Source organism: Haliaeetus albicilla, chromosome 9 (genome assembly GCF_947461875.1).
Source record: "Haliaeetus albicilla chromosome 9, bHalAlb1.1, whole genome shotgun sequence".
Taxonomy (NCBI): Eukaryota; Metazoa; Chordata; class Aves; order Accipitriformes; family Accipitridae; genus Haliaeetus; species Haliaeetus albicilla.
Genome location: NC_091491.1, coordinates 16427846 through 16442539, shown reverse-complemented (window position 1 = coordinate 16442539; position 14694 = coordinate 16427846). Strand labels below are relative to the sequence as shown.

Here is a 14694-nt window from a genome sequence, read left to right as displayed (position 1 = left end):
GGAAAATGTGACATCTACACTATGTTGATTCTTTAGATTAAGGTTGGATGTTGTTCTGTAGGGCACCGTGTCTTCCATCTGAAAGCTGATAGAGGTATCACAGAGGAAAATCTGCAGGAGCGGTAGACCAGCAGTCTTCGTGTGCATTAACAGCTGTCACAATCCCTTCTTTATATGAAACCAGTGATGGTGAAAACTGGGAAGGGAAAGGTCTTTCAAGCAATGGTCCCAGGTGCATGTGAGAAATGGTGTCATCTGTGGGGCCCTGGCAGAACTGCTGGCAGCATGGAAGGAGATCCAAGTGCTGGGAGACATGTGGTATGGCAGGCAGGAGCAGACAGGGCAGAAGTGTTTGTTGTACCACCGGAGCAATGCAGAGTAGCAAAATCTATGAACCAATGCTGACAAAACTAGTCCTTTTCACAAAACTGGAAACTAACACAAAGTCCTCGTGATTTCTGGTTCTTGTTTTCTTCTTGGTATTTGGTTTATCACTACTGTAAAACAGAGTAACTATTTTAGTTTGCGCCAAGAAGCTGTGTGCGTTTTCAGTATGTTTCTTGGTTACAATAGAGGCAGTCCTAGCTTTTCACATAGGAGGGTTCTTCTTCTATAATTGATTTGCTGTTTCCATGTGGCTACTTGCTGTATTCTTACGAGCCTGCCGCTTCAGGTACCCACCTTTAAAATACACATCAGTTGTCTCTAGATCCAGGTGATGAAGAACAGTCAGTCATTTATGTTTTCCACCCACAAATCCTTTTTTCTCCAGATCAACAAACCTCTCTCCTCCTATAACTCATCAGATTTCTGTGATTTGCCTTCACATTTTCCATGTCTGTGGGCAGTTGGGATAATGTTTTTGTTGAACTTGAGACATTCGTTGGTATTTTAATTTTTTGATCATGTTGATTTATTGTACAGAATTCTTTTTAAACCACCAGGTAGACTTACCTTGATGTATTAAACTTTTTGTTCTGAAAAATTTATAATTTACATTCAATATAAAATACAGACAATTTAACTCAGGAATGTATTATTGTTGTTGTTGTTATTGTTGTTATTTTTATTAAAAGGGAAACTTTGGGTCATTTCTCTGAAAATTAATGACTTGTTTTACTCTGTGCTTTATGAATAGCATGTTTTTTCACGGCCTTTTTTGTGTGGCTAGTTTATAGGATTGAATGTATGAAATTATGACCATCTTTTTATTTTACTTTTTCCTAGCAACCTTTTATTAATATTTATATATTATCCCTCTTTAATGCTCCTTCTAGGAGGACTTGTTGGTATTGAGGAAAACTGTGAAATCCTTTCTGGCTGTCTGCCAGCAGTGTCTGTCAAATGTCAACACTCCAGTCAAAGAACAGGTAAAGGAAATGTCTGACACATGCTTTTAAAAAAATGTGAATATTAAACTGTAGTGAAGCTCAAGACGACACTATATCAAACTGTGCCTTCTGTCTAAATAAAACTGAACAAACACTGCATAAGAAGAGCTGTATTAAAAGCACCTTCAAAGCACAGCTCATGTCAAATTCATTTTTGGTATAACAATAAGGATTACGTGGATGCTTAGGCTCATGTTCAGCTGTCATAACTTTAGGCATCTAACTCAATCACCTAAACCAAAAGCCTATTCCTTTAGACACTTACTGTATTAATAGATAGAAATAGGCACTTTTAGAGGGTGAATGAGATCTCAAATGGGCTGAATCCTTCTCTGTGTATTTCTGGATTTTTTTCCCCGTTATTGACTAATAGGGAGTCTAGAGTGACTGCTTTCCTGCAAAGGCAAATGCCTGAAGCCTCGATGCTGTTTCATTATTTCATTATCCTAATAATTCAGTTAAATGTAGTGGTGAATACTAATTATTGTATCTCTTTCCCATTGTGGATAATGGGAGAAAATTGAGGCTTCTAGCATTACAGGTCATACTACTGCATATTTTCTAGCAGAAAAAAAATTTAATTCATTTTACAAAAATACTCTGAATAACACTGAGAGTGTAGTGTCCTCTCACACTATACAAAAATCGTCACTTCAGAAATAGTTATGTCTCCTTGAGAAATCAGAGAAAAGTATCTGTTTAAACAGCGTCTTCATTATAGAAATATAAAAATCTGGAGGGTTTTTCAGATTCTCATCCACATAACCATTATAGCTTAGGTTGCTGTGCTCCTGTGTTTGGTAGGCTGACTGAAAACTTAAGTGCATGCATCTCTCTGCATGTGTATGTGTGTGCACACATATGCCAAAGGTATATATGTGAAATATGATTGCATAATGAGATACCAGATTTTTTTATGGTTCACTGTAGTTATCCAGTTCTCTGGTTTAGATTTTTGGAAAGCTATGCATGCATGGAGTGGGAAGTTTCTGCTCTATATATTTAGAAAATGAAATAAAATAAATGAAATTGAAGGGCTTCTTGAAATAGTTCGCAGTCTCTGAAAAAAATAATAGCTTGTTTGTTTGCTGAGATTTTATGAATATATGCTGATTTATATCAAGTCTGTTGACATCTTTTAGTTGTCTACAAATTGCATTTCTATGAGACCTCCCAAGATTTTGCAAAGACTGTAACTAACTGGCCTGTGGTTTTTGCCAGTGTTTTTTTTTTAAAGATAATACTTCTTAAAAGACAATTTTTTGAAAGATAGCTCTGCTTGGCATTTACACTGTGTTCTGCAAGTTTATAAATATTAAAGGCTTGGAGATGTCGCTAATTTATGTATTTTTAAAAGACTCTGACGTGTCATTGTCTTCCAGCAGATTTAACTTTAGTAATTGTTTTTTAATATTCTGAATAGTTACTCTTGGCATATTTTATTAATATTATATAATGTGAAAATATCATCTAGCTTCATGAAAATACTAACCATTCTAGCTTAACCTAGCTAGCGCTAATGTCTTTTCTGCATCAACAAATGGTAAATGATCCTTCCCATTACTGCAGTGGTTTTGTTCTTGATATATATTAACATGTTTTTACTCTTTTATTATTAGTGGCCACAATTTTTTTTTCATTGGTAATTTAAACTTTTCGTAGAAGCTCCTTTGCACTTCACAATTCCGTGGAAGCTTTCAAGCCTCAGCTAGACAAAGCCACCACCAACCAGACCTAGAGACAGCAAGTGTCCCAATCAGAGTAGATTGGACTAGAGAATCCAGAGGTCTCTTCCAGAGGTCTCTTCCAGCTAACACTTCTATGATCTTTTTAATTTTCTTCCTTAAAAAGTATATTTCTGCGAGTGCAGGACTGTTGCTCAATCCTTTAGTTTTACTGGATTTTTTGAGAATTCTGTGGATGTTGTCTCCCTACCATATTTCATTCTTAATCTATGTATTCTTTCCAGAGAAGATCAATGTACATATCAAAGGAAGAAAAACATATTAACTGTTTATAGAAACAGGACTCAAACATTTCAAATTTTCCTAGACTGAGTGAAATAAATCTTCTGTGACTAGACGTATCTACAGTATATTGACATGTGTATCTGAGTCCACTGCTGTCTTTATATTAGACAGAAATAAGCACTTTCAGTGCATTATTGATATGCTCTTTCTTAGAGGTCTACATTAGGATGAGCTTAAATTTTACTGAGTATCAAAGGAGTTTAGAGCAGATGAGATCATCACTGAAATGAATGACAACTTTTTGGATCCAGTGGAGAATAATCCCAAATAGAGGCGTCTGTTTCCGAAGTCTAAGTAGAACATAGTTTACAATGATTTGCATTTTGTTCTTGCCTGGGTATAGCTCATTCAGATTTTATAACATACTCGAAGAAACAAGTGAGCTGCTATGACATTCAGCGTTCACAAAGATTTCACTTTGGAAGTTTGTAAAGCAGATTGCTCTCACTCACAACTTTTCCTTAGACTTGGTTCAAAAAAATGTTTAAACACACATTTAAGTATCTTTCTGTTCAGCTGTTTGTAGAGGGGGAATATAGGACTGAATTAAAGCCTACACTGGATTTCATGACTCTGTCAGAGCTATTCTACAATCTCTCTTCAGTTGAAAATGCCTCTGGCCTACCACCTACGTGGGAATCGTGATTGACACTGCCCTGAGTGAGACTCCTGCAGGCTTCTGGGGGAAGAGACAGCACATCCAGCATAGATCTTCTAGGAGACTTTTTACACACTCATACTCTGAACCTTCCTCTCTTTCTCAGTTTTTAGAACCTGAGGTTAAAGATAGAGAAACTAAGATGATTAAAAAGTACTTTCTGAAAGGTGCTCAGGTGTGGAATGTAATGCAAATGAATACAGCTGGCTGTGACACTCCAACATAAGCCATTGGGGAAAATAGTGTTATTCTTCTGCATGAGAGTATACAGATAAGCCCTTGAAAGAAATAAAGTTAGTAATAGCTGCCTTCTTTCTCTATTCTCAGGTAATGAGGGTATAAAAGCAATGAGCATAAATCAATGAAAATTCTGCCCTTGTTGGCTTTTATCTAGAATTGAAAGCTGTGCAGAGTTACTTGATTCTTTTTGCAGAGAATTGTTGATGAAATTCTGCAAGAATTTCTTTGCTTGCAGCTGCTTCTCTGTATTTTCTGGATCTGACAGTGACATAGCTTGGATTTTTCCTTCATAATGTTGTTCATTTTTTTGCTTGTTTAACTTTTCTAACTGTTTATTAAAAAGAGTTGGTTTTTCTTTACCTCAAATTTGGCTACAGTCCTTGGATCAAAAGTAGATTTAGAGTTCTTTTCATAGAGTAGAAATGGAAGTTTAGTGTGGATCATCCTGGACGTGGAAGAGGTAGTAAACGCAGTTCTTACATAGGAATTACAGGCATAACATTTTAAAGTTAGCGGAAACCCTTATGAACACTTTTCACAGCATGCAAACAACTACAACTGAGTACAGTTAAAGAAGGACATTTAATAATAGCATGGCATATCTGGAAATTAGAGAAATGGTATTTTATTTTTCATTTACTTGACTTATGCTTCTTACTGCATTCATTCTCTTTTGCCTTTCAGGCTTTCATGCTGCTTTGTGATCTCTTGATGATTTTCAGTCATCAGCTGATGACTGGGGGTCGAGAAGGTCTTCAGCCTTTGGTGTTTAATCCAGATTCAGGCCTCCAGTCAGAACTTCTCAGTTTTGTGATGGACCATGTCTTTATTGACCAAGATGATGAAAACCAGAGCATGGGTATGTTTAGCTTTCATATTTTCTACTTAGCTTTTTTTTTTTTTCATAACAGACCCAGAAGAAAGAAGAAAATAGAATTTTCAGATCCGTTTGCTCATATGTTTTCAGAATTATTCCTTCTTCATTTCTGGGAGGTGTGAATATGAAATACTCAATATTCAGTACTACTTGTGTTAAAGAATAAGTATTTACAAAGTTCACTTCATAAAAAAAGATGTTTTCAGAAGACATGGGAGTGGTCTGTAACTACATGTTATAAATCTGAACGAAATTATTCTTCCTTTACTGATCTATATTTTTCTTAATGTTTATTTCCAAAACTGTACCATCTTAGTTGAGCAGCAGACTCCATTTAATACGGCTTCAAGGGAAGAAGTCTGGTGGAACAGTACATAGAAGAGAAATCCTTTAGCGTTACTGAACAGGGTTATAGGATCCTGAAGGCAAACCTTACCAGCAAAGCTGTAGGCAAAGAAGGCGTTAAGGAATTGATGTTACTAAATAAACACCCCTTCTGCTCCTCCCCCAAAATAATCAAATCAAGCTCAGGACATCACTGATTTGGTTGGAGACTAGGAAAGTACTTGGAAAGTATCGTGTATGCTTGCTTGCTTCCTTCCTCTTTCCTAGGCATCTGTGCCTGGCCACACTTTGAGAGGCTGGAGTTGGAGGTGACCCCATCTCTACGTCCTCACAAGGATGACTTGAGATTTTTGGCTTTCAGTCGGGGAGAGGCAGATTTGTCATTTAGGTCCGGTTTTAAATAACTTGATGCTGCTGGTGTGTGTTATAAATGCCTCAATGCAAGTAGAGAGGTATCCAGTTTCTGAATCCTAAATAGCTTTGGACAAGAGATGGATTCCCAGATGGTCAAACTGCTATGTGTATGCTGAGTGCATACTGTAGTGCTCTTTTTGGCACTCTTTCTGAATTTCTGCTGTACTCAGTTACTTGTATGCTAGCGTGACACATAAGTGCTATTTTAGATCTTTTAAGACAGCAATATGTAGAACTAAGATCTAAGAGAATGTATCCTTGCTCTAAAGGTGCTTTCAGTTTTCTAGCTCCTCAGTAGCTAACATCTTTGTTGAGCATCTCTTTAAGGATTCCTGGGAAGAATACATTTTGAAACACACCTTCACCAGAAATGTATGTGCAGTTAATCATACTTTGTGAGTTCAATGTTCAGAATAATACATCAAGGATAGATTTTAGGAGAACAGTGTCTAATTTTTTTTTGCTCTTTAGCAAAATTGCTGTTCTTTAACATCCTGTGATTGGACTGGGAAGACAGCAAAAAGATGGATGAAGATCTTTGTATGTAACCTCCATTCCCTAATGCTACTCTGACTCCATGAAGTCAGTCTGACCATTTATAACTTTTGGTATTCAGAACACGTCAGTAATGATAAAAAGAAATTAAGAAAGGCGGGGGGGGGGGGGGAAGGAGTGTGCTAATGGGCTTCAATTCTGTGGGTTAAAGTATCTCAGGATTAAGACATGCATGCATATTCACAGTCAACTCCACTGCTCCTAAGAGATTTCCTGTGATCAAATATGTGACTTAAGTACTGTGGCTCTGTGGAGACTCTAGTAAGAGTGCAGCAAGAGAGTCTCAGTGACACCATGTCCCTCCTCGCCCCACCACAGCTCTGTACGTCTTCAAACTGGTTGGAAGATTCCCTCCAAGAATAAGCTCTTCTAATTACCACAGAATATTTACTTTTATCACAACTGTTATAGCTGATTTCATTTTCTTATATAAGTTGTGGAATATGCTTTTATTATATTTAACATTTTATGTGTAGAGTTACATTTTCATTCACAGAGCGGAGTCTTACATTGGAACTTAATACTTATGACATTGCCATTAAATGTTAATGTTTCTTACAACTGAATTTTACTTCTGTAGTTATTGATGCTTTAGAGCCATCGATTTCATATCTGAAAATCCAAGGCATGCAGTAAAAGTATTGCTGCTTCTAGTTTTCCTTATGTGAAATATTTATAGCTTAGTCATGCTAATGAAGCATCTCCAAATATCCTGTGTTTCAGAAGTGAAGCAAAAAGCATTCAACAAGTCTTCACCGTGGCCTTTAACAGGGTAAAGAAAATAAGCGATTCAGTTCCATGCAGATTATGTTCAGTACCTACTCAGGACTATAGATAGCATCCTTTGTCAATGGTGTGTCATGTTCCTGAACTTTCCCAAAAGTCTTAACATAGGCAGGACTCAAGAATTATCACCTTTCATTTTAGCTTCTCCTGCAACAAACCTTGCTTCATTCTAAAGAATTGTTTTTTTCTAAAAGCTACTCTTCAATAATGTTGCTTTAGAACATAGCAGCTACTTATAAACATTTTATTGTTGTTGATGCTTTCAGAGGGAGATGAAGAAGATGAAGCTAACAAAATAGAAGCTTTACATAAGAGAAGAAACCTTTTGGCTGCCTTTAGCAAGCTGATAATTTATGACATTGTGGACATGCATGCAGCAGCAGATATCTTCAAACACTATATGAAGGTACAGCTCTGTGTATTCTCCTCTTCCTAACTAAACACAGACTGTAGTGTCAGGGCCCCTCTTTCTCTCCCTTCCAGTGCAGTAGTTAAAGGTTGAACACTTTTGAAAGCTTTTTCAGTCTTATTTGATTTTTTGTAATAGCTTTTTCTTTCTGTATTACACCTCCCACTGAGAAGCAGTAAGCTCTGAAGTTCCTGCCCGTGTAGCAGGAATGCCTTATTAAAGGCAGCACCAAAATCTGGTCCTACAAGGTGCTGAGTATTTCCAGAGAGGCTTCTCTCTACAGAGAATTCCTTATCCTGCTCCTCAAATTCATTCCTAGAATCCACAATAACAGTTACCCATTCAATGTCATATTTCACTGGGAGTCTCCCAGTCTTGGTGCTTGCTGTAAGGAAGCAAGGTTTTTTGTGAGAAAAGATTGTTTTAAACAGGAAAGCAGTAAAAAAAAAAAAAGCTCTGTATAGTACTCTGTAAGTGGGTATGCATTAACTGAATGTCTTACCAACTTACTCTGCTTCCACACAGTATTTAGGCCCAATGAAATTCAGAAAGACTTGCTGCTCAGCTACCACTGCACCCTGTACTTGCGCATCTACCTGCCAGAAAACAAGCACATTAGCAGTCCTGACACCGCCAAGCAATGCAAAGCCCCTCAGATTATATCAAATTGTCAGGTATACCTCACCTGTCTCTCTGTAAGACATTAGTCATCACAAAGATGACAATCAAGGAGGAGAAACTAGAAGACAGAGTGGGGAGTAGATCCTTTACTATAGACAGTGTTTGAGATGTTGATGTGAAATATAAAGGATTTAACTTTAAATCCTCCTTCTCCTGTTCATTAAGAGCACGCAGTACAATAAAATCCCCAGTGCACACTCTAGCCATCAACCAGGTCACTGCTCAGGGTTAGTCTTGCTTAGGGATTTTTTCCAGAGCAGGACTTTCAAACTGAAGCTGTCACAATCTAGGTTAGTTTCCTACCTGCTGCTCTAGGTTGGTCATCTTCTCTCCCCATGCCCCTCCGTCTCTTGAAATTGGGGGAAAGTGAGAGAAACTGAGTTTAAATTAGAATGCAAACTAGAAAGATCTCTGTACCAAAGAAGGCAGGAGCAATATTTTAGAGGGAATGCAAATAAGTGGTTGCAAATGCAGAAATATTAATGAAGCTGAAAGAATACTGTTTGGAAAAAATTTTTTTGTATTCTCAGCCTGGAAGTTTTAACGATTATACAGGCTTTCTACCCAAATGGTCAGTACCATAGGCTGTAGTTCCAGCAACCATTCTTCTAACATAAAGAAAATCAGCACTTCATACTGACTAATTCCTTACTCAGCTTTCTGGTTTCAGTGAATTCCTTTCTTGGCCATCTAACTCACCTTGCATTGTATATGGAGCTTCACACTTGTGTGCTAGTGTCTGTTTGCACCTACTTGTTGAAGGGTGTGTTGGTTCAATGTAATGTTGTTTTTTAGAATTTGCAGCCTTGGGTCACTTTCATCAAATACTTAGTTTGGGGTAGGAAATACTCTTTTGTTTGTTTTTTGACATATCTGTTACAAAAGATAATAACAAATACAGAAGTTCCTTACCTCATCACTGAGTGCAGGCTACCAATCAGTATAAATTTTGATATTAAAACATTGCCTCCCACTCACACAAAAAAGTCTGGATTTGAGACTAGGTTTTTTGGCAACTGCTGCCTTTTCAAAACAAGAATTACAAGTAATCTTTCTATCAGGAAAACTGTAAGAAATTGTATAAGAGGTTCAATTTAAAGGTTTAAAGAGGGTTTTTTCCACATTTTTTCCTAGTACTACAATGACTATGGAGATATCATTAAGGAAACCCTGAGCAAAACAAGGCAAATTGATAAAATCCAGTGTGCAAAGACACTCATTCTCAGTTTGCAACAGGTAAGAATCTTGAATTTTGTTAGAAATGCCTCACTGCAAAAAATACTGGACAGGATTTTCTCTGGTGCCCTTTACAATGAAGTGAAAATACTACACTTCCGTTAAGAGATTATCTTGCTCCTCAATTCAGGCTGTCACTGTTCATTTGTCTCAGTAATCTCTGTCTCCTTAAGCCCACACTGGCAAAGTTTTGGTTAGATTAAAACGGAAGAAAGGGGAGAAGAGCCTTGAAGGCTGTTTGGTCCAAGCTGATTCATAGCATTTGTTTACTGATACCTAGTGAACAAGAAGAATAGGATGACATTTTCTCCTTATAATTAGCTGGAAGTAATGCATCTTATGTACATTTTGTCTAAATACTGATTGATTTTTTCAAACTTCAAGCTAATTAGTTTGTCTTCCAATATTATTAAACATGTTTTTTCCATGAAAAATTTGCTTTACATCAACCATAAATTATTGGCTTGATGATTAAATCCATTCTTGTTCTGCCAACAGCACCAAGTGTGTGCTTCACTAAATACCATTTAGGCCCTTGAAGTACCAGCTATATCCATTGCATAGAAAAATTATTTCTAGAAATAAGATGTTTTTAAATCGGCTGCGCCTCCCAAAATTCATTCCAGACTACTAAGGGATTTCCTGTAGCAATCTGGAAGCTGAGAGATACCTGTGAAAACTTGAGAAAACCAAATGTACTTCCAGAAGAATCGTTGAGTGTCAAAGTAAACTTGGAGAGAGGAAGAAGCCAGGTGCCATAGATCAGTCAGCCTAATATCGTTTCATGAAAAAAAAAAAATTAGACAAGCTATTTGCAAGTGCCTAAGTGATAGGTAACAGCCAGTATGAATTTGTCAAGGAGAATTCATGTCAAATTAAGCTGCTTTCATTAATTATATGGTAACAGAGCTTGTGGATATCAGAGGAACTATAGATTTAATGCAACTTGATTTAATACTGTCACTGACATTGTCTCCCTTGATAATTCTCATTAGCAAGTTAGGAAAATGTGGTCTAAATGGCAATACCAGAAGAAGATATACTGAGTAGTTCATTATTGTACTGAAAGGGCATTATCAAGCAGGCTTTGAAGGCATTCACCCAGTAATGCTGTTCAGATATTCATTAAGTCTTGAATGATGGAATAGCAATTTTGCTTTCTAAATTCAAAGAAGATGCTGATCTGATGGGTGACGTAGGTATTTTAGAAAACAGCATAAGAATGTTGAACCATCTTGATGAGTTGGGAGAATAATCGATGCAATTCAATGAAGGTAAGTGCAAAATTCTGTTCAAGAGTTATCATCCGCACAAGTACAAGATGGGCAACAACTGGCAAACAGCAGTTACACAGAAGAAAGTCCGGGAACTGAAGTGGATTAGAAGTTGAATATAAGAGAACTCTGTTACATCTCTGTGAAAAAAGTCTTTGTAATGTCCACTCATAGCCGTAACAGGTTATGGACAAAAGTCTTTCTCAAGAAAAATGTTCTGTAGCTCACAGATTTTAACAATTGAATTCTTTCTCTAGCTGTTTAATGAGCTTGTTCAGGAGCAAGGTCCCAATTTGGACAGGACATCTGCCCATGTTAGTGGAATTAAGGAACTGGCCCGTCGGTTTGCCCTCACTTTTGGCTTGGATCAGATCAAGACAAGAGAGGCTGTGGCCACACTACACAAGTGAGTGGTGGTAAATAAACTAGATTTTTATATTACTTCAGATTAAAACTTCTGCTTAGCATACCTTTTCTAAAGGTACATAGTCTTAACAGGTCCTGGAATAATGATATATTTTTTCTACTTTATGTAGAAAAATGGTGGGGGGGTGTTCATGTATGTATGTAAGAAAGGAAGAACAATGCGCTGCTGCCTAATTCTTTGTTGGAATTTATTGGAATGGCCATGTTTATCTCAGGTAAAGCCACTGGTATTACATATATTTGTGTGGACTGTATCTAACAACTATAGATAGTTCTTTGTACCACACCGCTGTGGATTCTGCAGGCACCAAGGGCTTTTATAAAAAGATATTCCAAAAATATTTTGGAAATCTTTTTTTGTTTCAAGTGGATTGAAGCTTTTTATGTAACTGCTGAACGGGAAAGTGTAGAAAGGTGCTGCTAAATCTAAATTATGACTTTCCCATGCCATAAAAAGGTTAAAATATTAAAGTTTGCTATATCAGAAACTAAGTCATTAAGACTAAGATTAGCAAAGCATGATCAAAATGCTACCAGACACTTTCCTGTGCCAAGCAAGAGAGAAGTCAAGACATGCATGCGCCCTTATTGGATAATGTGGAAGTAAATTGTTTTCTTTAGTCTCAAATGATAAAGCAAAAATAAGGCAGAGATGCATGTATCAATGTAGTGGTAAGTAAATTCTATTCTCTGACTCCTGATGCAAAAGTTATATCCTGTTATTTCTTACATACTATTCTTACTGCAAGCTTCTGCTTCGTGCAGAAACAAGAAAGAGCCAATTGGCATTCCTGCTAAGGCAGTGTCTTTCAGCACCTGCCAAGTTTCTTACATTGTGGTAAATTACTTCTTACCATATGACTGGCAATACATTGTCTTTGAGATTGAATCCTCACAAATTGAGAGGGAACTTTTGATTCCCCTTTGTCCAAAAGCAGCCTTTTTCTAGTAATGAAAAAAAAAAAGTTATGATGGGATATAAAGATATAAAGAATTTTATCACAATTCAGATTTTGGACAACATTTGTTTGATTTTGTTAGAAATGTCTGAAAATTTTTATATTTCTTTACTGTAGAGATGGCATAGAGTTTGCCTTCAAATATCAGAATCAAAAAGGACAAGACTATCCACCTCCTAACCTTGCTTTCCTTGAAGTGCTTAGTGAATTTTCTTCTAAACTCCTGCGACAGGACAAAAAGACTGTGTAAGTAATGCTCCATTTTCTTCTGTGGGTTTTGCTGGGCTCTGTTAATCACTGTAGTGTGTGTTTAAGCTCTCTGCTTTGAGGTTTTCACAATCTAATGGGGCTATAGGAAGTCCTAGTGAGACATTTCACATACATAGTTATTAATTTTATATTTTAAAGTAATAAAAATAAATGAGGAAAGGAGAATCAGATCCACTGATGAGGTGAGTTTGAAACCTCACAGAACAATGTTCCTTAAAATTTCCCATGGGGGACTGAAAATAAAATACAATCTTTTTTTCAGGCTAGAAGAAAAAAGAAATGAAATGTTAGCAGTGCAGGAAATTTACAGGCCTGTAAACACTGCAGTAACATCTGCTTCTGTTAGATATTTACATAAAATGTAAACACATACTTGTTTTCTATTTTAATATGTTGAGTTAAACTGGGAAATAAAGGTTTGTCAAGGCTTCTGTTACTGGCACAATAGGATAGAGAAAGAGGCTGAGAGAGGACACGATTGTTGGTTAGGACAGAGCAGGGTGGTAGAGACCTGGCAGGCTAAAACAAGCAGCCTGAATTTGATATGGTGGGTAATTACTGCAGATGAAATACTGGAAATGAAATAAATCAGAGGTATTGTTGATAAGATCTGAATAAAGAGCAAGAAGTACTGTTTTGTGAGCAACACTTGAACAGACTGTCAAGAGGGGCTGCGGATATCCACAGAATTGGCAGAGAGAAAACTGTGTTATTAAGGGCAAGTTCATAGTAAAGACATGTTGTCAGCATCACTGTGGAGATAATGCTCTATGTTTCTAACACATTATGTAGCAAATATGCAGGATTTGGCCACAGCACAGAAATAGTAAGGGAAAAAGGAAGAGGACTCCAGTCAAAAGTCAGCCAAACGCTATGTGCCCAGTGTAGAACTGAATTCTTTGAATAACTTTATGACCCTTTAAGGAATGCAATTGTCAGATCTTCTGATTTATGGCTATAGATGTCTTTCCAGTCAATTTTCTGACCACAATGAGTGTAAGTCATATGTATCTACTATAACTACCTCAACTGACTCTGTCAAACTTTTCTGTAGTTTTTCTGTGAAGACATTTGTTTTAAAGGACTTTTCTATTAAGGTTAACAATTATGAATATTACAGTTTTATCTGTGTTACAAGAAATGCATCTTGGTTTGCTTTGTATAATTTTTAACATACACACGCTTGAACCAATTTAATTTTTTTTATTGTATCAATAATTTGTCAATTCAGCAAACACAGTAGAAGAAATAGTTAAATGAGCTTGAGAATTGGATGATCCAGTTGCACTAGCTTGGCACTCAGTTTTTGAAACTGCTCTTCATTGTTATATCCATGAATCTGGTCAACCTCTGTCCCATTCTTCAGGACAGGACTTAAGGATAATAGGATTTTATGACTATCTTCCTAGCTGAACCATAGATTCTCCTGCATCTGTTAAAGTGCCATTAATCTGATTCTATTTAATTTAGTGAAGTTTATCCTTCCTGTACAGTCATCATCCCTTCCACAAGTTTCTCCAGTGTTTAACATTTAAAGTTACATCATTCTGTACAGTTTATGTGACAGCTTAATTTGACCTGATCCTTTGCGTGAAATTCAGTACTTCAGGAGGAGATCTTGTTCCTTCACCTTCTATGTTGCCATTTAAAATTTTTTCTCGAAGGTTCTCCCACTCATTGGTGCCCACATACACAACCACTGGCTTCTTTTGCAGGACTGTAAAGATTGCTGTGGTGGAATCCATTTCTTCTGATTTTATCTGTCTTTATTGTAGTCATCTGTGAGCTATTTACTTTAGCTGAATTTGAAGATCAGTCAAAAGAAATGGTCCTTTAGGGCACGATTTATCTGATCTATGCTAAATTACTACTTTAAGATGAGTTCAGACATGGCCTAGATTCCATTGGCTGTAGTGACTATGAAAAGAGTCAAGATAACTTGCTTAGATGTAAAGATTTCTTTTGGAGATATCTACATTCCTTCCCTTGAGGGATCCGTCATGTTTGCAGCCATCAGGCAATGTCTGCGTTGCCCATAGTGCTTCACTGACATTCCATACTCAGCTATACTCTGGATAGTTGATTTGCCCTTCTCTGTAGCATCACTCCTCCAATCCACAGGGACCTCTTCCCCTCCTTCCAA

General features: G+C 36.9%; 1 protein-coding gene across 8 annotated transcripts in view; it reads left to right on the top strand.

Moving 5' to 3' along the window:
- Positions 1 to 14694, top strand: part of STAG1 (STAG1 cohesin complex component) — a 202188-nt gene that overhangs the window by 172948 nt on the left and 14546 nt on the right. For all 8 annotated transcript variants that reach the window (XM_069791855.1, XM_069791854.1, XM_069791852.1 and 5 more), the window contains 6 exons: positions 1278 to 1370; positions 5004 to 5178; positions 7563 to 7702; positions 9521 to 9622; positions 11154 to 11302; positions 12399 to 12527. In XM_069791855.1, coding sequence (XP_069647956.1) covers positions 1278 to 1370; positions 5004 to 5178; positions 7563 to 7702; positions 9521 to 9622; positions 11154 to 11302; positions 12399 to 12527 — 788 coding nt within the window. The remainder of the gene's footprint in view (positions 1 to 1277; positions 1371 to 5003; positions 5179 to 7562; positions 7703 to 9520; positions 9623 to 11153; positions 11303 to 12398; positions 12528 to 14694) is intronic.